Source organism: Tetrao urogallus (genome assembly GCF_951394365.1).
Source record: "Tetrao urogallus genome assembly, chromosome: 3".
Classification (NCBI taxonomy): domain Eukaryota; kingdom Metazoa; phylum Chordata; class Aves; order Galliformes; family Phasianidae; genus Tetrao; species Tetrao urogallus.
In genome coordinates, this window is record NC_136815.1 from 80321737 (window position 1) to 80346429 (window position 24693).

At 41.8% G+C, this 24693-nt stretch overlaps 1 protein-coding gene across 2 annotated transcripts; it reads left to right on the top strand.

Moving 5' to 3' along the window:
* Positions 1–5914: 5914 nt before the first annotated feature.
* RIPK1 (receptor interacting serine/threonine kinase 1) lies at positions 5915–21118 on the top strand (the record flags this gene model as incomplete). Of its 2 annotated transcripts, XM_079533417.1 has the most annotated exons (11): positions 5915–6066; positions 7246–7399; positions 7876–8013; positions 10344–10572; positions 11420–11569; positions 12658–12734; positions 15756–15846; positions 17538–18083; positions 19440–19511; positions 20114–20266; positions 20832–21118. In XM_079533417.1, 11 exons carry the CDS (start codon positions 5915–5917, stop codon positions 21116–21118), a joined length of 2049 nt encoding a protein of 682 aa, XP_079389543.1. The 2 variants fall into 2 exon arrangements, with proteins under 2 accessions (XP_079389543.1, XP_079389544.1); XM_079533418.1 differs by lacking the exon at positions 19440–19511.
* Positions 21119–24693: the final 3575 nt, after the last annotated feature.

Genomic DNA, 24693 nt, shown 5'->3' on the forward strand with positions numbered 1-24693 from the left:
GAGAAATTCAATAGTTCTTGTAGAACTGGTGGGACAAAGGTATCTAAACATCACAGTCTCTCCCTGTAAGATCAACTGTACAACATAATATCTTGACAGCTGTTGGACAGCAGTGGGATCAATTAGACCAGATAATGCTTTAGCTTTAGATTAAAAGGTAGATTACAGAAAGATTACAGACAAATACCCTTAGGGTATTGTCCACCGATCATCCCTCTGTACAGCGTCCGGGCAGGGTGCTGAGCCCAGAATTAACCTCTCAGCATTGACTCCAGAGCTGGGAACATTCAGTGTGAGGGATCGCTCCTCCCTGCTGCTCCCCATGGAGCCTGCAGCCACGGCACCATCAGACCCACATCCCACCTGAGTGCCGGTCCCTACACAGCCCCTAATGCACATGAGACACAGAAAAGAAAGGGCCTCTGAGCAGCTACCTGGCAGCTAACCACAGTCACAAGCAGAAAGGAAGGAAATTCAGTTTTCTGTTAAGAAGTCCCTTTCCCTATACAGCACAAACTTATTGTGATCTCATTTTATTTTTGAGATTCCTAAGATGGGTAACTGTTCCAGGTAACCTCGGTCCAGCACTTTGGTGTTCTGATGCTTCCTGTTTATCAGCCCCCACCATTTTTCAGCAGTGTAGCAGTGCCTGTGAGTTTATTTTATTTTCATTAATACCACAATTTAACATTTTTGCTCATATAAAAACATTATTGTGAAAAGCCTTAAAAAATAGTATTGAGGTTATTGCCCATTGCGGGATAGCCTTCCTTTCTTCTCAGTCACAATTAAGAGATTTCTGTGTAACTTCAGATTGCATTTCTGGATCAGTTCATTTTCCCTATTCATTTTAAGAAGGGCTGTCAGAACAGGCAACACTGAGCTCTTGAGAACCAACAAAGAAATGTTAATTTCTGTCTCTTTTTTTGTCCAGGGCTCACTGGTAAATTACTACTAATACTGAAAGGTTTTCAACCACACAATTGTTAGAGATTTAGGCATCTTACTTCCTATCTTCAGCCACGGACGTAATGCAAAGCTCCAATGAAGCAGAAAAACAAAAACAAAGAGCATCAAAGAAACCCAACAACAAAATGCTGTCAAATGATTTTCATAATGCCTGGCATTGCAACAGAAAGCCAAAAGTGCATGACTTCCCCACAGTTCTGAGATATGACTGAACTAATTTTTGCTTTATTTCATTGCTACACCATCTCAGAATCTCTGGACTGTAGGTTTCAGTACAGCCTTCTTTACAACACTTCATAGTATGGATAACCAAGAAAAACCTGTCCTCAAATTACATTAAACTTAATTTGCCATCTCACCATGACTGCCCTAGGCCTCTGAATTACTACAGGTGTTAACAGCCCTTCCGTTCAGAGCTGCCAGAGCATTAAACACCCATGACTGTTTCCATTCTAGTCAATCCAGAATCAGTTGGTAACAGCGATGCACAAGCCATCATCATCATTATTGATTATAATTATTATTTATTATTATTTAGAGCAGTAGCAGTTGGACTCAGCATTTTGTGGAGATTTACTGAAAAGAAGCTGTTTGTTTGTCTAACAAAGTGTAGAAAACTGTCTTCAGGCCCAAGGAGGAAACTTCAGCCTTGAAGCGACCATGTTACCACCAAGGTTGTTCTGCCTCTCCACGCATTATTTCGCACCTCTCTTTCCAAAGAGACACTTTACAGAAAGCAGCCAGGCATGAGCCTCCTGTCTCTTGTGGAGGAACACGCTGGCCAGCAGAATTATAGAGCAGAATCGTAGATCATTAAGGTTGGAAAGACCTCTAAGATCATCACGTCCAACTGCCGATCCATTACAAGCATGCCCACTAACCATGTCTCTCAGTGTCACAGCTGCACATTTCCTGAACTCCTCCAGGTCTGCTTCTGATGCACAGCCTTCCAGTCACTCTGCACCAAGCCTGTAGCAATGTATGGGGTTGTTGCAATTAAAGTGCAAGACACAGCACTTGGTCCTGCTGAACAATTGGTCTCAGCCCATCAATCCAGCCTACCCAGATCCCTCTGTAGGGCCTTCCTACCCTCAGGCAGATCAACACTCCTTCCCAGCTTGGTGTCAGATCATCCATAAAGATATTTAAGGAGAAACAGAAGGCACAAGTCAGACTGCCTCTTTCTCTGAAAGGGCAAATAAGGATGCACCGGTGGTTTAAAAAAAATCAGATTCCTTGATGACAACCACAGAGGGGAATAAAGGTTGATTTCTGTACTTGCAGAGGGCGAGAGTTCCAGGATATGCCAGCATTACACACCATTGTAAAACCTCAAAGGTTTTACAATACTAAAGGAAGTATGATTATTTTGTTTGCAAGAGAAGCATGGGACTGACACAAACATAGCCTCAGAAGTCCTTTGCAGCAAAAGAACCTTATCAAGGAAACTCACTGTGGGGTTTAGCACAGAATTAAACAATTCTACCCTGGCCATTGTGTTTCTTTTGGATCTACAATAGCCTTGGCCCTCAGCTTCCACCAGGAATCGGAAACAGGCTACTGGATCCCTTACTGGGACACTTTGTCACATTTCTAGAGCTTGAACTCCAACTGCAGAAAGACCCCCTCCCTTAAACATAAACTATGGGCTGCTGTTACCTCCCACGTGGACCTGCTGCTGCTGTTCTGTTGGTGCTGAGCCCTGAACTCTGCGGCACCCACTCAGCACTGCGAAGAGTGCAAGAATTCCCTAGAATGGAAAAGGCAGTTATTCACTGAACAAACTGTGATTTGGGGATTGGTCTTATGTAAAGATGCTACATTAGCCTGTTGTATTTTAGAACAGCTTTCCTGATGAAAATAATAGAATGCGTTAAGAAGTTGTGCAGTCTTCCTTGCTGTAAGTATGACAAGCAAGTTTGACAGAAGCGGGCGGGGTGGGGGGGACAGACACGTGACCTTTACCGAGCTGAATGGACTGGATGCTTTCTGCCGGTCCTTCTACGTTATGTATTTCTGCAGCTGAGCCACGCTTCCTCCACACCACGCTGCCCTTTGCTGCCCGCCGCAGCAAAGAAACGCGTTTCTGCAACGTCTGCGTTATCAGCCGCATCCCTGCCCCTCCAGGCCCGCGCCCGAAGCGCCGCGCCGCCGCTTCCCGTCGCAGGGTGTGTGACTTTCGCGCAGTCCCGGTTACCCTACGCAAGAGCCGACGGAGGAGCGACAGCCGCAGCCCGAGCCGCCGCCTCCACTTCCGAGCAGGCGCAGCGGCGGGGCGCGGCGAGACCTCCGCCGCCGGGCCGCGGGGCTCGGCAGGGGCCGGCGCGGCCACAGGACGGAGCCCGCAGCCACGGTAAGGCTCGACGGAGCGGGGCAGTGCGGGCCGGGAAGCCGGCCGCCCCACCGAAACCGAAAGCCCTGCGCCGCCCCCATCTTGCGGCGACGCCGCCGTCGGCTCGCGGCTTCCGGGCCGGCCTCGGTGCCCGCCGGACTGACGGCCCCAGAGAGGCGAGGCGCGGCGCGGTGTGCGGCACGCGGGAACGGTGAGAGAGCGGGGAGGCGGCACGAGGGGGGCCGGCGGGCAGGAAGCCGCCAGCAGGAGCCCAAGGAGGACGCGCTGCCGGCCGGCGAAAAGTAGGCCGGAACCAAAGCCCGGGTCCTGACAGCCGGGCTGCCCGTGCTGTGTCCTGCGGAGGGATGCGCGTCTTTGTGAGCGCTTATAAAGCGACGTGATACCGCTGTACTGCTGCATAGCGTCCCGCAGACCCTCTCTGCTCCGCCCTTCCCCGTGTCCCTCTGCTCTTTTACCAGAGCACTCTGCGTATCCTTACTGTCTGCTTCTTTCCTTCCTCAGTACAGACGCTCAGAGAAGTATGTTGGGAATAATGTGTTTTGTAATCGACCAACTGTACCGGTGAGAGTGACTTTATAGGATACAAACTGCCTGCAAGAAGTAGAGTTGGCCTCTGTAAGGCTAGGTTGAGCTGAACCACAAAACGTCTTTTCTTTCAATCACAGACACTTAATGTATGTATTGCTGTATCACAGGTGCTAAGGACACGTCTGAATCGCCATGTATCTCGCAAAGCTTTGAATGGACCTGAGCCTTCCTCCTTGATTTCTGCATTATCTGAGACTCCCAGGTAACAACAGCCAGTACCTCATTAGGTAGCATACTGAAATAAGTAGTCTTTAAATAATACTATAATAATAATAATAATAATAATATGTATGTAATTTGTGTTCAGAAGAGCAGTACGTGCAATTCTTGTGTGAGCACTTCATACTTAGATGTGATATTACCATTAGCATGCATAATTCACTATGGATCACAGAATCACAGAATGGCCTGGGTTGAAAAGGACCACAGTGATCATCGAGTTTCAACCCCCCTGCTATGTGCAGGGTTGCCAATCACCAGACCAGGCTGCCCAGAGCCACATCCAGCCTGATGTTAAAGTCTCATGACTGAATTCAGGCCTTTGTACTCTGGACACCCATACCCATCAGCAGCATCTCAGCAACTACACCAAGGAAGCCATAAGAGCATCACTGGGAACTTCCAAGGAGACAAGAGCAGCAGCGGGGATTTCCAGCAGCACAAGGTGCCTGTGCTTTCTAGGCAGGCTAGCACTCCAACAAAACACAATCAGCATTCTTTCAAGTCTAGGAAAGCCAAAGAAAAAAACTCTGAGAAGAGCAAACTGCTTCAACTGTAAGAAGGATTTCCTGTTGTCTGTATGACAACAGATCATAGCATATACATGTACAGGGAAGGAACTGTTGTTTTCTGTATTTTACAGAATACAGAAAGTTATTATTCTTTAATCTTCCCTATTTTGGCTTGTCAGTATAGAAACGATCAGCCAGTTTCCGGATCTGCACATTATCATCTCTCTGCCTTCAGGTCCTGAATAAAGTAATCTATTGCTGCGGACAGTGCCTCTGTTACAGCTGTCACAGCCACCCGGAAGAAACCACAACTGTGCAACCCTTCTGGTCTCTTGGACTTTGCCTTTTATTAGAAAGCTTTTCCTTTACATGACATAACATGATTACCTCCTGAGAGACACGTCAGGCAAGAGAGTACTGCAGCTTTATCAGAAGCTTAAAATGGTTTGGGTATTCACTGGGGTGACTCGCCTACCCATTGCAAGGCTCTCCCAAGTTCTCAGTCTTTTTTGTTGTTGTTTTATTCAGGAGTTACTGCAAGCCAAGGGATGGGGACAAGAGAGCATTGCCTTATATCCCCACCACAGTCCTTGCCAGTGTTTGTCTCCTTAAATTGAGGCAGCTGTGAAAAGGAGTTTTCTACAGAAGCTGGGTTCTCTCATCATCCAGAGAAAACTTCCCTTTGTTTTAAACTTCAAGCAAACTCTTGAAAGCTGAATTTGCAAAGATGCTTAAGATGTATCTTAGAGTTATATAAGTATATAGGCACCTGGTAGACCCACATTCAAGCAATATAGAAAATAAATTGCCTCTCAGAATTGCTATGCACAACCTGCCCTTGGAACTGTGGCCCTTGGTTTTTCAGGTTCTCAGTTTTTGCAAGCGAAGCATGAGGTACAAGGACAGTACCAATCCACTACATATTGTACGGATAGGAACACATATTATTATTATTAACAGTGATTTGCAGCAATCAGGCGAGGAAACAGTTTAACATCACTTTAATATAACTGTAATGGATTGATAGAATACATCACTTGTGATCTTAAGGTCTCATCCTACAAGAGAACAGCAGTATCTTCAGTTTCACACTGAGGCCCTTTGAAATGCAGCTAGTTCAGAGGAGTTATGAGTATATATGCCAGTGTCCCTCTCCTTACATAGAAGCTTACTTAGTGGAACAGCTAAATGCTGAATAATGACACTTTCTTTTTCTCTTTCCTATAGGAAGACTTCATTTCCTTTTTATTGCTAAGCCACAAAGCCTGCAAACATGTCACTGGATGACATCCACATGAGCACAGAGGATTTGATAGACAAACAACAATTAGATGCTGGAGGATATGGAAAAATTTCGTTATGCCTTCACAGGACATATGGATACGTAGTATTAAAAACAGTGTATACAGGACCCCAGCGCACTGAGTAAGTTGAAGATGTCTTCTTTCAGTTTAACAAGTCCTTCAAACTCAATGGAGATAAATCTAAATAAAAGTTTGTAATTTAAGATCTTTGGATTCTGGAGATGCTGGGGGAAAACACTCTTAAAACGAGCACCAGCGGCTTTCCTTCAAATTTTCACTTTTCCCTCATTAGCCACCTTTTCTGCAGTTCTAACTCAGTACAGGGAAGTTCCCAGGTTTGTTGTTCTGATTTGTTTTTTTTTGTGAGGTGTGTGCTGCTGTCAACTGTTAAGTCTTGCACACCTAAGCAGATGCAGGAACTCGGAGGACACGTTATTTTGAAGCTTGCCGATCAGTTTTCAATATAGATGTCCACTAGGAACTAAACAGACACTGTCTGTCAGCAGTACTCCAGCCCTACAGTTATGATACCAAGAATGTAGCTCTCTCTTCTGAGAAGAACTGTGAGCTAAACCCAAAACCCACTGATTTAATTCACTGATTTAATTAAATTTGATTTTATTTTGCCAGTGTAAAGTGAATTAAGATATTCTGGTAGTTTGCAGATTGCACTGATGGCTGGGACAAACAGTTAAAAACGACAAGCTTGCCAGCTTTGTTTCTGGTTTTGTTTCTTTTCAGTCTCATTGTCCAGGCTGTTTAAGTTTTTTATTCCTTAAAAGTCTTGAATCAAAAGTCTTAAGCTAAGTGAGCTTAAAGCAAACAAAACAACTACCTTCTCTAGTACTGGAGAGGAAGACAGAGGGAGAAAGCAGTTTCCCTTTTAGTCACAGGCTAGGAAAGCATTCGCGAGCAATACAGTCTCAAACTGTTCTTGCTTCTATTTGCCTGTGACTTAACAGGGGTAATAGTAAAATACCATCCCTACTTATATCTAAATGCATGGATACCTTCCTTCTCTAATCGTGAGCTCCTGTCTGCACACCCGTGACTACTGGTGAGTTGTACTATGGCCCAGGTGACCAGACTTCGAGTTCACTCTAAACCCATCATCCATAGTAAATGTTATCAGCATCCAATATGTGGGTAGATCTATAGTAAATCCACTGTACCGGTTCAAAACAAAGAGAAGAAATGGTTCATCTTCCAGCAGCTCTGGGGAGGTTGATGTTTGGCTATCAGTGTTTTCATTCCTGTGTTTTTTCCTAGCCCACATTCAGAGTAATTGCTTTTTTTGCAGATGTAATGCTTCCCTCCTTGAAGAAGGCAGGATTATGCGCAATCTGCAGCACGACCGTGTGGTCAAACTACTAGGTGTAATTTTGGAAGATGGAAACTACTCACTTGTGATGGAGTATGTGCACCGGGGCAACATGATGAAAGTGCTCCAAAAAGTGAGCAGTGAATTGCTTCATCCCTTGCTGCTCCTTTCAGCTGATGATTGAGAGGGACAAGATGTTACTGCCATCTGCAGAGGATGCAGTCCTTTTAGTTTCTGATTCTCTTTTCTGTGTTGAAGGGCCAGCAGCACCCTGCCTGCTCTAGAGATGGCGGGTTGTAAAAGCAGAATACAGCTTTGGCTTCCCTGTGCATTGCGGAGGTACAGACCACAGTTGTAGGTTCAGAGTTAATGGAGTATGTTTGTAAAAATATCTGAAGAATTTTCTTAAAAAAGGTGCTTTTGTAAATATGGAGTGACTCTAAAACTGCTATAACAGAATAATTTAGATTCAGGAAGGACCTTTAGTTCATTTCATACCCTGTCTTGAGCAAAGGCATTCATAGGACTAAGAAACAAACTTGGTTAAATACTGTTTCTTATTGATGGTTGTCATAGCATTCTTTAACATATGGCTTTCATTCGTTTCAGCTCCCAGTACCTCTGTCAGTGAAAGGGCGTTTCATCCTGGAGATCATAGAAGGAATGCTTTATCTACACGGGCAAGGCTTAGTGCACAAAGACCTAAAACCAGAAAACATCCTTGTGGATAAAGACTTCCACATTAAGGTGCGTGTTAAAGTGAGAATGGAGAATGCTGATAATTTGCATCACAGACCACAGTGCGTCTGTGTTCAGACGGTATTCCTGATGGGTAGATGAACTCTTCTGTGTTTCACTGAGCTATCGCTAGGACGATATTAGCAATGACCTGCACAAGCTCTGCACCTGAGATTTGCATAATCTGCCCCCATCTGTGAAAAAAAATATCCCTACAGCTACTACTGAGCAATAGTAGTGAGAATTAGTGAATAATGAAACAGCTAGAAAGAAAAAAGAACAAACTTCAGCACACATAATTTGAATCAAAAAGTATCTGAAGGATCATGTCTTTTGTCCTTTGTTGCTGGAATTTCTCATCCTGCCTCTAACTCCTTTTTCTTCTTCTCCTTTTTATCTTCTCCTCTGTTGTCTCCCTCTTTTTTTCCCCTTAGTCATCATTTTTAAATGACAGCCAGCAGCTACAAAAAAGAAAAAGCAGCAGGAGACTACTTCAGAGAATGATTTATAAACCTGTTCCAAAGTCCTTCTATTAACTTCAGAGGGCTTTTGGATCGAGACGTATGCAGATAGAGCCCACTGCTCAATAAACCCGAGTAGAATTTGCAGCAGTCCTCATCAGTTGTTGTGGTCAAGGTGAGTTACTGAGATAATCAACTCATTACAATAGGAAACCAGTGATAGAATGTTGTGAAGAAAACTCTGGCACTTGATACTTCTCACACATAAATTAATGAGAAATAATTTGACAAGATTAAGATAATAGCAAGTCATAGTGCAGTATGAGCACCTTGCAGAAAAGAGAGATAAGCTTGTATTGTTGTTTTTTTTTTTTTACCAAAACAAAAAACCCACAACAAACCCACCACCTCATTATCCATTTTAGCTTAATTGGATGATTTGGGGGGTTTCAGACTGCTTATACAGCCAGGCACAAATCAGATTGTTATCACACTGTATGGCAAACCAAACTGGAGCTCAGGGTGAAATTCAGAATCAGATCAGACTTAGCAGTTTGACCAAAAGTCTCATGTAAGGCAGCTGTTGAATGGCCTGTCTGCTCAAATGCGTTTAACATTGCCAATATTTGTAAGGGGAAAAAGCACATCATAAATAATAGCTGTTAAAATAAAATAATGCAGGAGGATTTTTTATCAGGTTTTCCTCTGCCACATTAGACCTCCTCTCACTTTTAGACATGAACTTGGACCTAAGTCCTCAGCAGGTCTTAACTTAGAATTTCTTCCTCCTTGAATATATCTCCTCTGAATTTAACTGAAAGCTTTAGAAACTGAAGAGGAACAGTAAGCTAGGTAGAGGCAGCAGGAGAAGAGTTAGAAGTGAAGCAGTGTGTCACTCCAGTTGTATCTGAAGTGATTGGGTTACACAACTAGCTGAGTTCACAGCTTCCTGTGGCCAAGTGAGGTAGTCCCACTTTCTTTCGTTTTTCCTCTCCTGTTGAATTCCTGGACTTTGGCCACCCTGTCCCCAGTATAATTCAGGAAGCCAAACCAATCAGGTTACATTTTGCCTTTCTGGCCACCCTTCTGTCAGGGAGCACTTAGTTCAGCAAGCCAGTTGAGTGCCCAGTACTACGTGCCCTGCCAGTACAGGAGCAGAATAAGCCAAGAGAGCACACAGGAGGAGTCTGTGAGAAAAGGAGGGTAAAATTACTTTGTTCACCATCAGCCATTAGTCTCGTTGTTGTAAAACAGCGCCCTAGGCTTTCAGTAATGTCACGTTGTCCAGTGCACAGTACCCAGATACTCTGGCTTTTACTTTTTTCATGCTGTCCTTTTTCCATGTCTCTTACAGCACATGCGTTGCATCACTTTGGATCTAATTCCTCTCCTTTTTCGTAGAAAGGAGTAAGGGGCGGTTGAGTTAGATGGATTCTAAATGGAAAGGGGGAGGTGGTGATGTACATGCTTCTCATACATTATTCCTGAATCTTAGCTGCTGCTGCTAATGCTTATAATGCTTATAATGCTTATAATGCTGATGCTTAGCTGCTGCTGGATCTTCTGTTATGCTGTGGGTACAGCAAAGCATATCTCAAACAAGATTATCACTATGAGCAAAACAGAATGTTTTTCCCCTTGCACTTTACCATTGCTCCACCTGCTCTTAAGCTAATAATTAGGTTTCCAGTTGGCAGTAATATTTTACTGGGGGGGGAAGAAAAGATAAAATAGCAAACATTTTCCCCCCTTTCCTTTAGTTACATTTTTGCAGTTTGTACCAGCTACTGTTACAACATCGAGCACTGCATGAATTACTTCCTTATCTCCTTTTCACCACAGCACTAGCTCTGACATTTTTTTGTTTTTTTTTAATAGATTGCAGATCTTGGTGTTGCTTCCTTTAAGAACTGGAGCCGGCTGACCACAGAAGAGACCAGCAGACAGAAGAAAATCAAGAGCGCTTCCCAGAACAACGCCGGGACCCTTTTCTATATGGCCCCAGAGCACTTAGATGATGTTAACGTAAAACCTGTGGAGAAATCAGATATTTACAGCTTTGGCATTGTAATTTGGGCAATTTTTGCTAACAAAGAGCCATATGAGAGTAAGTTATTTGGAAAAAACATTAGGTTACAAGATTAAGTTATAAACGCTAAGCATTTCAAGTTACAAAGTTAAGAATAGCGGGTTATGCTGCCTGTGCCCAAGTATAGCCCCTGTTTTTACATCTCATGGCCACTTATTGGCATTGACTGCATCATTCCTTTGAAATGTCAGGAACACAGTGCACTTTTCAGTGGCACTTGAAATAGAGGCATAAAGCCAAGTTTGGACATACAGAACACATGTAAACCTGCACTCAGTGGCAGAAATTAGACAAGCCTTGGGCAGGCCAGGATGGAATCTCTCATGTATGCTGATTCCTGACATGGGCTAAACGTACCAGCATCTCTCTTTTGACAGGACTGTTCATGCAGACAGTTACTGTTCCTCAGCTGTGTAATGCTGATCTCTTAACATGCATACATGTAGAAAAGTAGGAGCAGACCGTGGAATTCCAGAGCAACATTTATCATTTTGCATGTTTGTTTTGTTCTGCTAACTGTCTGCACACTACCTATGTGACTGTCTTTGTGTTCTGAGCTAGCACAGAGCATAACTGAGATTCAGGTTCTACAAATCTAGATATGTCACCCTCACATGGCACACATGCATAAAAACATTCATTTATCTGAACTCTCTAATATACAGAAGTTAGGGAACTGGATTCAGCTTCAGAAATCTCTCAAGTTTGTATCTATAACTCAGACTTCTTTCTTTGAAATCTTCATTTATATACGCACAAATACACAGGCTGTTGCTTCAGCTGTTCCTTTTTGCCTACGAAGATGTGACTTTGGGAGAGAGAAAAACCTGGGATCAGAACCTGATGCGAAATTTTAACTTTTCAGATTGTATAAATGAAGCCCATATTTACTTTGGAATCATTCGTGGAAACAGACCGGACGTAGAAGAAATCATTGAGGAATGTCCAAAGGAAATTATTGACTTAATGAAACAATGCTGGGAGCAGAAGGCAGAGGATCGGCCGACCTTCGCAGGTAAGGCATTACATGGGATTATTTTTGTTCTGTGCCCATCAATAATTAGCAGTGCAGCAAATGTGAATTCCTTCTTATTAATTCTCAATTAGAAAATAAAGAGACCAACTCAGATGCCCAGTAAAACCTGTTCTCCATACACTGACTACAAATAGCATCCCGTCCAACAGTTACAGCTTTGAGAAAGAACAGCAGATGGAGTAGAATAGACCGGATGGAGACAAGACACTTTGTACATGCTGTAATTTTTTCTTCAATGTTGTATGATCCTCCTTCTCCAAAGGCTTCAGAAGAGCTGGTGTGAAGGAACGTAATACATCTTGGGTACAACTGACATAATATCCTATCAAAACCTGCATCAAAAGCTGATTAGCCTTCCATTAGCAATGCAGCAGTTTGTTACTGATCATTCTTTTACGTGGTCAGAATCCAAAGCAACTGAAGTTACAAAAAGTCGACTGAGTGGTCTGATAGAAGGTGGGGGGGGGGGGAAATAAGAGCAATCATCAAATGTACAACATAAGCCAGTATTTCTCATTTCCCTTTGCCTTTTCTCTCTCTGTCACAACAGCAGTCCCAAAAAAGAAAAACTACATGCTCAGGAAGTTATGCAGAAGCACCTAGAGCTTCATATGCAGCAGAATCAATATTCACGAGAAGCAAATAGACAGGGAGAAACAAATCTGCTATTTCTATCTTTAACCTGCAGTGATGTTTGTAGATTCTCTGAGTAATTCCATCTTTAGTAGAAGTAGGGTAGCTGTTTATCCAATACCTGAATGCAGTTAAATGCATCTTACTTATTTTGGCAGCCAAGGGAAGTTACTTCAGCCACCAATCACTTTTCTCCTAACAAGCAATAAGATGACCAACAAAATCCATAGAAATAACCTTGTTTTTAACTACACTAAGGCTAAACAAGTCATGTGAACATAGACTCCAATGCGTGTTTAATTTTTTCATTACTATTTCTGACTCAATATAAAATCTTGATTGAATTCTTGTGCATCAAGGTTGTTAACAGCATGTACTACTGATTTTCTACTGAAAACCATCTTCATCTAATTCTCTTTTTTTTTTTTTTGCAGAAGTTAGTAATAAGTACATGCCCTTTTACTACCAAAATCTAGAAAAAAATATTGAAGATGATCTGAAGAAGATGGAAGTGAGTAATTTCTTATCTATTATTTCCTAATATTAAAGTGTCAGCTTCCCAACCATGCCGTGCCACGTCCCCAAGATCTGCCAGTTTCTGCCCAACTCTGATCATGCCCAACCAACCTGATTTCCTACAGTGTAAAAATGGATGGATTTGTGAATGAGGGGAAAACAGTGTACGTCATTTACCTCAGCTTCAGGAAGCTTTTCAATGCTGTCTCCCAAAATATTCCTGTGTCCAGGTTCAGAAGTTACCATCTGGATGGGTAGACAGCCAGATGGGTTAAGAACAGATTGAATGGCCTTAGAGGGTAGTGGTTAATGGGCCCTACTTCACCTGGATTAGAATAATGCAGGGATCTGCTATACTGGGACATGCCCTGATTTACACCTTGATCAATGACCAAAGGAGTGATGGAGTATGATCTCATAAGACGTGCAGATGACAAACTATGGGGATGAATAAGTACCATTATGGTCAAGGGTGCCCATAGCAGGCTGGGAGATTGGGATGACAGAAACCTTACAGAACTCCAAAAAAACCCAAATGCAATATGCTGCATGAGGGGAGAAACAGCATGTGGCCTCAGTGCTGGCTGGGGAGCAGCACTGCTGCAAAGACTGGGGCTTACTCAGCCTGAACAGGAGATGGTTTGGGAAAGACGTAAAAGCAGTAGCCTGTTCCTACCTTTGAAAGGTTTATTGAGAAGTTGGAGCCAAGCTCTTTCACAGCAGCACACAGAAAAAGGAAGATGAGAGACAGTGAGCATAAGGTAAAACAAGAATAGCCCCACAAGGACAGACAGCAGTGGAGCAAGCTGCCCACGGCAGCTGTCCGGTCACCCACCTTAGAGGTTCCAGGATGCAGACAGACAAAGCCCTGGGGTATCTGGTCCAGCCCCAAGGACAGTCCTGTTTTGGGCCGGATGTGGGACAAGACACATCCCAAGGCCCACTGTAACCTGAATGACCCTGATATGAATGACTGTGATAACACAGTACTTCAGAAAAGCTTCTATCGTGTCCAGAATGTCTCACTCACATAATAAAATATTATTCCAGAGATTCAGAAGTGTCAGAATATGATTTAAAGTAAGTATAAAAAACTCTGAATTCATGCTACGTTGCTTTTTTCTTTAATGCCTGTAAATTCTCAGCATGTTTGAGAGCAGGAGCTACACAACAGCAGCAAGAATAGTTCCCATTTTTATCTGAAATCAGTTATTTTTTCCTAGTGCGTAAGTTGGTTTCTCTTCCTTTTCTGACTTGAGGTTTAGGTTTACAGCTTATGATACAAAGAATGATCTCAGGACTGAAAAATAATACAAGAATGAAAACTTCTGGAGTATTGGCTGATGACAGAATCTTTTTGTAGTATTAATTTATTCATTTGTTGTGACAGCTATCAGTGAGAACTGAACTAACTTCTGATATGAACTCCAAAGGTCCATGTTATGATAGCAGCCCCAAATAATCATAGGGACTAAAGAACTATTTAGAAAATGGGATATGTCTGTTCCTTCCTCAGGAAGAAAAGCATCCCTTCATATCAGGCCACACAGGTGAGGGGCACAGAGTGTGAATACAGCATCCAGGCAAGTCAGGATGGTAAACTGCTAGGACAGCTTCATTAGGAACATGAGTTAGAGGGCTCAGGCAAAGCCTTTGTTGCCTCAGCACTAGCAATTGTGGACGCAAGAGTTTACAGCCCCCTAACTAAAAGGGCAGCAGGATCACAGAATGGTTGAGATTGGAAGGGAGGTGTGGAGATCATCTGGTCCAACCCTCTGTTTAGCCAAGAACACCTACCGCAGGTTGCCCAGATCCACATTCAGGCAGCTTTTGTCCATTTGAGCAAACTGCCACTGCTTGGTCACCTAAACAGTTTAATTTTTTTTTTTTTAATTAAAAAAAAAAAAAAAAAAAAAGCAGAAAAACCCTATACTGCCACTCTCAGAACCTCCTGTGGTTCCATTTGTTCCCACCACCTCTTGTCCTGTCACTGGGCACAACTGGAAAGAGTGTCTTCTTTACACCATGCTATCAGATGCTTATACATGCTGACATGATGTCCTCTGATCCTCCTCATCTCCAGTCTAAACAGTCTCAGCTCTTTCAGCCTCTCTCACAAGAAATATGCTCCACTCCCTTAGTTGTCTTATCTGCACCCTTTCTGTTGGCTCTTATACTGCAGGGGCTCAGAACTGAACACAGCACTCGAGGTGTGGCCTCACCAATCTTGAGTAGAGGGGAGGGATCACCTCCCTTGACCTACAGTCCTCCAAATGCACCAGGACACCATCAGCGTTCTTCACTGCAAGGGTGTATTGCAAGTTCGCATTCAATTTGGCATCCATCAGGTCTCCCAGGTCCTTTTCTGCAGAGCTGCTTTCCAGCCAGTCAGCCCCCAGCATATATTAGTGCACGGAGTTATTCCTCCTCTGGTGCAGAACTTCACATCCCCCTTCATTGACCTTTGTGAGGTTCCTGTCAGCTCATCTCTCCACCCCGTTGATGTCCCTCTGTATCGTTAATGGAGATGTTGAACAGGATTGGACTCAGTGATGGCCCTTGGGGTACACTGATAGTTACCAGCCTCCAACTAGAATTCTAAGTATCGGTCACTACCTGCTGGGTCCAGTTATTCAACTAGTTTTCAAGTCACCGTATGCTCATCTAGCTCACAGTTATCAGCTTCTTTGTGAGGACCATAGGGGAGACATTAATTATGAAATCTATCACTATGTAAAGATTAAGCTTATACTCATTTAGTTAAAGGTTCTCTGGCCAAGCTGGTATTTCGTACTACAGTTGCATTACAGTTCTTCCTTCTTTCACTGAAGATAACATTTTGCCCATCTGTAGCAAAGCAGTGGATATTTTCTGTAAGAGGATTTCTTCCAACAGATTCATGGAATCTGTTCACCCAGGTGACATCACTGTGAGGATGTGTTTCCTATTCTACAGGCGCTTCCTTTTGTTAAGCTTTTACCTATAACTTGATCGTATGTTCTTTTCTTACATGTAGGAAATGTGGCCCGAGTCAGAAGAGTTGCTGCAGAGGATGAAATCCCTTCAAATAGATGCTGTAGTGGTAGATACCAGTAATGGCCAAATAGGTAAGTGTTCCACGTCACTTACCTAGCACGGCATTTACTCTGCTACAGATAAAGGTTGCCCATGTACAAAGCGAGTAATGTTACCATTAAGTTGCTATGGAGAGACTCAGTTATTCAGTACTTCACAGAGAATTTTAATCACTGAAAAAACTAAATTTGCTCCCAAGCTCACTAAATTTTTCCAGCATCTGCAGTTCAAACCCATTTTATTACAGCCTTGCGCTTTCCTCTTCCATGCCAACAGTTTTTTCTATACTAGATTTTTCAGTAGTCAATTTGATAACTGCTTTACATAGTTGATATTCCTTCCCACCCTTTTGGTCACACCAACAAACTTAATGCTTGTCCTGTCAACTTCAACTCCACAAACTTTCCTTTTTCCCCACTCCAGCCTTTGTTACAAACCAGGACGCAAAATTATTAATAAGAAAACAACAACACATTACAGTATTTTGGGATCTTGCTGTCCATAATCTACCAGAAGAGCAGTAATACATGAGTCTTCTCCCCTTTCTCTCATATTTTAAACCCTGGATGAGTTGCATGTTTTATGGAGCTGTCACATCAGTACGTTACGATGTAGTTATTCTTGTAGTAGCACAGCTGGAATTGTTTTACCAAAGTATCTTAACAGCAAAGGAAATGAGATCCTATTTCCAACACTGATTTACAAACAATCTAAAATTCAGTAGAAATCAAATCCCGCTGACTATGCCCACACCATTATAAAGATTGTATTAAACAAGTACCTTGGAACTGTAACAGGCAACTGATAAACCCTCAGCAAAGCTACGTTAGCCGTAACAGTTCTTTAGTGGAACTATTGGACTTAGTAAGGCAGGCCTATTGCTGTATTTTTGAATTAGTATAGTTACCTTTCCCTAGCAAAAATAATAACGTAAGACTAGAGATTACAGATGCTTGTGTGCTTTTAAGGATAAAAAGGTTTTATTGTCAAAGTAGGCTGCAGAAAGATACAATCTTGACATCCTGACAAAGTCAGGTTGGTTGGTTGGTTCAGTTTCCCCAGAATGTTGCAGCATGATCTAAATTATCACTAATTCTATCTATTATATCTAATTTGGTACTTCCTTTGATAGAGAGAACTAGTTTCAAAGATGACAGACTGTTCTATCTGTAAGTGTTACTTGTAAAAAGGTATTTGAGACAATGAAGACTAAACCAGACAAAATAGAGGGGATTAATCCTGAAATATCCAGACAGGATTTCTGCATAATTTTTTGCAGATATTACTTTAATGACAAAGTCACAGAATTTTACTGAATTTTAATGACAAAGTGTTGAATTAAATAACACCAATTATAGTGAGTTCTATTTTCCATCTTGTCATACTCTGCTCTTATTAAATGATTGAATGCAGTTAATGCAGTCAAGACTCAGTAGTAAATCAGACCCTACACATGCTGCTGGGAACCTGTTGTTTCAGTGACTAAGAACGTGGTGTTGATATCAGCAGAATAACAACGAGCTCAGACACCATTTTCCTAGACATAGTTCTGTGGTACTTCCCAGAAAGGGAAGTATTATATAAAACACCTTATGCTGGAAGTGATGCTACACTTTTATAAGTTACCATAATATTAAAAATAAATGAATAGAATTTAATGCCACCACTAGCTATGTTCTTGCAATAGAATATATTTCAAATACTTCATTTTTTTCTCTTTCAGATCAACCTAATTCTCTACACAGCTCTCAGGGTCAGATTAACGAAGCCTTGTTTGCTGCCTGCCCTGAGAACCAGCCTGTTGAGAGCTGTGAGACTTCGTTTACATCCTCTGACAATCTAGAAAGAAAACTGGAACGCGAATACGACTACCATGCATTTGGCAGCCGGATGGATAAATCAGTAGTTCCACCATACACCCCTGAAATGAGAGAGAGAGAAAGGAGACAAAAAGTTTCCAACGATCCATTTGCAAAGCTGCCTTCTGTTTCTCAGCGGAGTGAACATTATCACAAAGCTGAAAATATGGGGTCAAACACTAACCCTTGGTTCTTGCCAAAACGAGCTGCAATGCCAACATGGGGAAATTTCGATAATTTTTATGGGCCAAATGTTAACAGCCTCCTAACAGGAAACACGGAAAATCTCTATGATCCCTGCTCAACCAGTGCCTTTAGCCTAAGCAAAACTCCCGTGCCGGAATCTCGCCCAAACCTGGGGGCACAGAGCAGCATAAACCAGCAACAAAAGAATGCAGACATGGATACAGGTGAGATTCCTCCTCCTCCCAACTCTTGTGTTTCTGAGAATGTTTTTTCCTCTAAAAACAAAGCAGCCTTAATAATAGCAGAGAATGGATATACCGCAGCAGCTAACAAAACCAAGAGCTGTTACTAACCATGCCTGGAAAGCTAAGGAGTATTTTTGACTCACACCACAGGTTGTGCATGCAAAAATGGAACTTCTCTCATGATGTGTAGCATTTCAGAAAATAGGTATTTAAGCTTGATTATATTGTTAGTTCAGGGAGCTAACAAGGAGCTAAAGCTCTTAACTGGTTTCTCCAGAGATCAGTGCTAACGGAGAGGTTCTCTTACTGTTTGTAGTGAACTGTGGGATAGAAAGGTATAGAGAAAACAAAAAGAACAGTGAGTGTCAGTAACAAGCAGAAATAAGCTGTCAGTAACCAGCAGCAGTTAAGATACAACTTCCAGGAACTAAAAGAAGTATTGTACACAACAGTCTTCTCCTACTAGTTACAGAAGATTTTTAGTGTGGCATTCTATTTTAGATCTTCTCAGGAAAAAAAATAATAAATTGAGGACACACAGCTGCTTACAGGCAGAATGCCACAAAGTTGTTATTCTGTTCAATTATTTATGCAGAAGCTGTAACTGTTTATGAGTTTATGCACTGGAATGAGTCTAAGAGCTGTCATGTCAGAAGGCAGGAATTAGAACTGTCAGTATCACTATTATAAAGAGACCAAAAAAGTAAAAGCAGTTATAGTAGGGGGGCAACATACAATGTCATGGCAGGTATCAGACAGCTGCAGAAGAGCTGCACTGCAGTTCTTCCATTGTTTTATTTGGAGACTATCACCCCATCACCAGCTGTTAGAGCTCATCTGAGCACATCCAGATCCATTACTGTGCCCAACAGGAAGTTCCATCTCTGCAGGACGTTGCTGCTACCAACAGAAGATGCAGTGGCATCCCACGCTTTTGCTACAGCTAACACACTAACAAACCACGACCAGTCTCAGCAGTAAATAGTAGCAGTGTGCTTAGCAGCTTTCTTGGTTTGGAATTTTCAAATTTGAATATGTGATGGGTGGCAGTAATATCTGTGACTACACTGTGATCCTGCACTGCTGTCTGCTAGCCAGGTGTTCAACACCCACATGGAATCCTGCTGTCCTCACTGGGATCCAAGGATCATGAAGGCTATTTGTTCCCAAGCAAAACCACGATAAGGGTAACTGCTCTAGAGTTATTCAAGGAGATAAAGTCCTGTTAATTAAAAGCTTCTTGTCTTTTCGTATTTAAGTACAAATAACTGCAGTACTTATAGATTTTTCTTTTTTAAATTTGCATAATACTTGTAGCATTTCCCCTCTGTTTAGGTATCAAGGTTTCTGCCTCTTTCACAAGGGGAACTTTCACATATTATCCTCCTGCACCTCCAATAACCAGAGGTAAATGTAGCTGTAGCCTTTATCTGTCTTGGTAGCCAACAATATATGCATTGCATCACAATCAGTGAGGAAAAAAGCTTCAACATCTTGAAATAATTCATGTAATTGCTTTATATCCTTAAGTATAGCAGAAGTTAGCAATGTTACCGTGTAATATTCCTGTCTCTACAATTACATATCTGCACATTTACATTTGCTTGATCAAGGACATCGTCATCTTTAATGTAAAACATAAGGATTGTGCTGATCAGCCTTCCTTGGAGCACAGGTCTGCAGAGTTCAGCTGCCTTAAACCTGTCCTGTCCTTTGTCTAGGGCATTTTGTTGTGGGATACAGTAACACTGGCTTTCAGTAAAGCACAGCTGTGTCACAATACATGAAAACGTGTTCATGATTGCCAGTACTTTGCAGAGGAGCTTGACTAGATGACTTTTAAGGGTCCGTTCCAACTCAAACAATTCCACAATTTCTATGTTAAATACAATACAAGAATTTAATCACTCCCTTGATTATCAAAATCTTCATCCTTACCCTTCATGCAGTACTTGAATTTTTGATTTATATACAGATGTTTATAAAACTGTATTAATTTCCTTATACAGAAGATTCAGTCATGTACAACATAACTAACAGCTCCGGAATTCAAATTGGATCCCACAATCACATGAAGATTGAAGAGCAGAATCAACACATCAGCACTTCTCCTGTTGCTACAGAAGCATCTTTCTTATACTATGAATCAACGGGTATATTTGGTAAGATGTACCTCCCTAGCTTTGGTGGATGATCCTCATGCAGTTATCTCTGAGAATCATTAGGTTTGGACAATGTGAGAACAGTACAACTTAGTCTGTGACTCCTTTTTTGCACAGTACTTGAAATATTTACAGATCTGTGCCAATACTGTTCTGGAATACTGTGTACCTTATTTGTCTTGTCAATATTGGATTAAGCTACCCTTTTATTCCTAAGTAAACAAAGTAAAGAGTCCCAGAATATAAAAGACATCACATATAAACATCAGTCAGCTATACAAGGACTTTAGGAAAGAGCTCTGAATTTTGCAGGTGTTTAAATAATAAACTAAGGTAGATTCAGAAAAAAAAGCAAGTCCACCAACTGACTTGTGAACACGTGTGTTCCCACTTGGAGTTTCTTTTGTGGTAATTAGCTAGTATTGCCTCCACTTTTGATCCTGTCACCAAAGTCCTACCTCAAGATATTGCAAATACTTTGGAAAGGACAACTGATGTAGCGTGGGGAGCAGAAGGAATGTTAAATAATGCTATTTTCTTATACTTTTTTTTTCTTCTTCTTCAGACAATAATACTGTCCTGACTGAGAAACAGCTGAATCTAGTGAGAGAAAAGTTAGCTAAGCAGTGGAAGCACTGTGCCCGTAAACTAGGCTTCAGCAACTCTGAAATTGATGAAATTGATCACGACTATGAACGGGATGGACTAAAAGAAAAAGTTTACCAAATGCTGCGTAAGTGGGAAATGAGGGAAGGCTCCAAAGGTGCTACAGTTGGAAAAATTGCCAGAGCCCTCTTTGGCTGCCAAAGACTGGATCTCCTTACTTGCTTGATGCAAATGAATGAGGAATAAATTGACTGAAGCTGGAGAGGGAGGCACACAGGATGTTTTTACCTGAAGACCTTCCAATAACAAATAATTCTGAACAGACTTTCTGGAGCTTTTTGCACACTTTTCCTCTTTGGAATGGATTTTTCTGCCAAGCAGTTTTCAATGAATACCTCCAGCAACTCTAAAAGTTTGTGTCAAGATAATGAGGTCTTCCAGATGTTAAAATGTGGTATTTTCCTTCTGGGAGGAAAGATTAAAAACAAAAAATTTTCCAAACATTAGACAGAGGCATTAATAGTACTGATTTGAGGAAATTAAATTATACAGAATCCCTAGTCTATCTTTAAGTATGATGAACTCTTCTTTGGTTCTGAACAGAAAGTATGTCATTTCAGCAATGCTAATGGATCAGCACAAACATGAAAGACTGTCTCACTGTTTGAAAGACGTGGACAGAAAGCAAAATCAACCCTTAGATCTTGCCAATACTTACAAGGCTACTACTATCCCAGACTGCTTTAAGTTAATGTGCTATTATTTTTATATCTTTTTATAATGTTCATTATATATCTAGAACTCTGCTGAATAGAAGTGTGAATAAAAGCAGGAATGATTTTTTTTTTTTGGTTGAAAAGGTGTGTAATTGGTAAAATAGTCTTCTTTCATGGGTTAACATTGCATTACATTTTGTGCTGCTTGGTAGAGAAGATTTTATGGGAGTAATCTCTGCTCTGCTTTATTACATGGGAAAAACAATCATTATGCAATCCAAAATAAAGACCTGGGAAACACGAGAGCTTTGGGAAGGGGAAAGTGCTTCTTTATTAGAGGATAGAAGACCCGTTCTGCTCACTATGTGACTAAGAGTATTACTAGTTACTTAAACTCCTAGGCTGCATTTATACTAGTTAATTAAAATGCACTTGGGAACATTCCATGATGCTGAGGCCAGCTGGCAAAGAGTAGCTTGCTGACAGCATAACAAATTCATTTAACCTTGAAATAGTAAAGCAAGGGTTGTCTCACCACATTTAAGTTGTACTGGGGAATGTTGGAAGAGCTCTGTAGCGTAGATTTTAGTGTCCTACTGCCTGGGAATGTTCCTCATCATTCTTTAATTTACACGTATTGACACAATCATAGATCTTTCATACTGAGAAAGCAGAATTACTGAGCTGCAAGTTCTTATGCACTAAAATAATCATGCCACACTCTTCCTATGAAGAATGATACCTCTGCCTTGTTTATTACAAGCCAAACAGATTTTTTGGACCAGGTCTCTTTGCTGTAGAAAAAGCAGTAAGCGTCGATTAGCTTCTAATTGATGCCAGAAAGTTAGCAATTCAATAGAAGCATAGGATTCAGCAGCCACTATTTTAGTAAAATTAAACTGGAGTCACAGCAAATTCCAACATATTTCTCAGCTTTAGAAGCAGTTAGCATAAGTTATAGTGAAAGCGGGTCCCCAAAATGAGGACTTCAGCAGAAATTATAACACAGACTGACATCCACCCAGATCCTGGAGGACTTGCACAACTTCTGTTCACATATGCTAAAACCCATTCTTCTTTTTCTGCTATTAGTCCACAGAGTGTTAATACCACCACCCACTGTGTTACCTCATGAAACAGATTTCAGAACAGATCTAAAAACACCCATGTACTCAAAGCATTGATTTCACTGCAGTGCATCCATTGTCTCACACACCTGTAGTCTTTATTCATACAGTATTCTATTTTTCCCTTATAAGAACCTTGTCTTATTTGATGCACAGAATAAATGGTGAGCACATTCAGTTTTTTTCTTTATTAATGAAAGCAAGCCAAGACCTTACGTTCTGAAGTAACAATGACAACAAAAGACATAGAAACATCTCTGTACAACAGGCACAGAGTAGTCAAAGACCTTTGAACTGGGATGTGGGAGATAGAAGTTCACTTAAGCTTTGATACTGGCAAGTCCAATTCTACACTAGTGCTCAGCATTCAGCATTGTGGATGGTATAGAAAAGGAGGAGAGCTACAGAAAATCTTTCAGCACACCATTGACAGAACTCAATGACAGAGTCCTGGGCAGAGCCCAAGGTGTTGTAAGCTCTTAGGTATTGTGAAAAACCACAAAATAGCACCCAATGGCTGGAAGCCGCAGCCAGGCATGCTGAAATGCGAATCAATACATATTTAATAAACTGGGCAATTAACTGCTGGAATAGACTAACTATGGAATTTGTGAATCTTCATGATGCCTTTAAACTAGTACTGGACATCTTTCTTTAGACGCAGATAGTAAAAAATAATGCTAGAGGTCTCAAAGCAAGGTTAAATGGGTGAAACGTAAGAAGGACTTCCAAGGCCCAAGGAAGCGAGTTAGCACCATCCTCAGACTGAAATGCAAGGAATTTTTGAGCTATGGCAGAAGGACCAATTTAAGATTACGTTCTTTGCAACAATTTGTATTTCCTTTCCCTTTCATTCTAGGCAGCCTGTCCAGAAGCTTTTTTAGCAGAGACAGAGTAAGAACTGTTTAATAGCACAGGGTTCATTGAAGTGCAGCCTCAGTCCTGTAGCTACAGTGATTGTTACAAAGAAGCCAATGTGCCGAAATTCTAAAATGCCTCGAGGATTACAATCAGTGTATTCACAGCAATTTAGTCAGTTACTATATGTTCATTACCAGCACACAAACAGCTAAGCATCTCCAGCAATCTTCACTGCTTCTAAAATATCTGCTAAATAATACCAATTAATAGTACAGAATGAAAAACTCAGAGAAGACACTGTTGTTTGATATGTGGACTTAAAGTGGGCTGACAACACTTGGCTCCCTCTTCCTGCAGCCACTGCCAACCAGAGGCAATACTCATGAACTTGGCCCCTGATCATGTGGCTTTAAATCAGCTCTGCTTTTATCTGCATTAATTTTTTTATCATCATACTACAACAAAGACCTTAATTCAGCCTTGAAGGCATGTAAAAAATAGAGTAAGAATCTTCAAGTTTCTGAAATATGCCCAGCCTTGTATATGGCTAGAGGGATCTACAAACAAAGTAGGAAAGATCATCCAGTACAAGCAGAGCCAACTACCAACTCTCTAGCACTACAGAGGGCTTTCTTCCCTAGCTCTAGTACCATCTAGTCATATGTTCTGCTCACAAAGAAGCAAAATTGCTTCTGACAGGTTCTTGGCAATACCAGAGTATTGGCAGGTAGGCCAGTAGTCACGTACAGAAAGAACTGAACTCACCCACCTGCTGAAAGAGATCTCTGGCTACACAGCACTATAGGAAGCAGCCTAGGTCCAGGAGATGCTCTCCCATCAGTGGCTGGCCTTTATATGAGTCCAGGGTGGCTCCACCTTCATTCCACCCCTCTGGTCACGTGGCCAACAACACTCCATCAGCAGGTGCTCAATCAACCACCAGTTCAAGCCCTGCCCTACCGGTTCCTCTGCCAAGCGGCTCAGCTTGGCCCAGCCCCAGCTGTGCACCCATTGCTCAGCAACAATCAAACCAGCCGTGTGCAGTCAGCACTGTTATGGAAAACTGGGAGGGTGCAGTGCAGTGCAGTGCTGACTCTTCCTCTTGCACTCACCACAG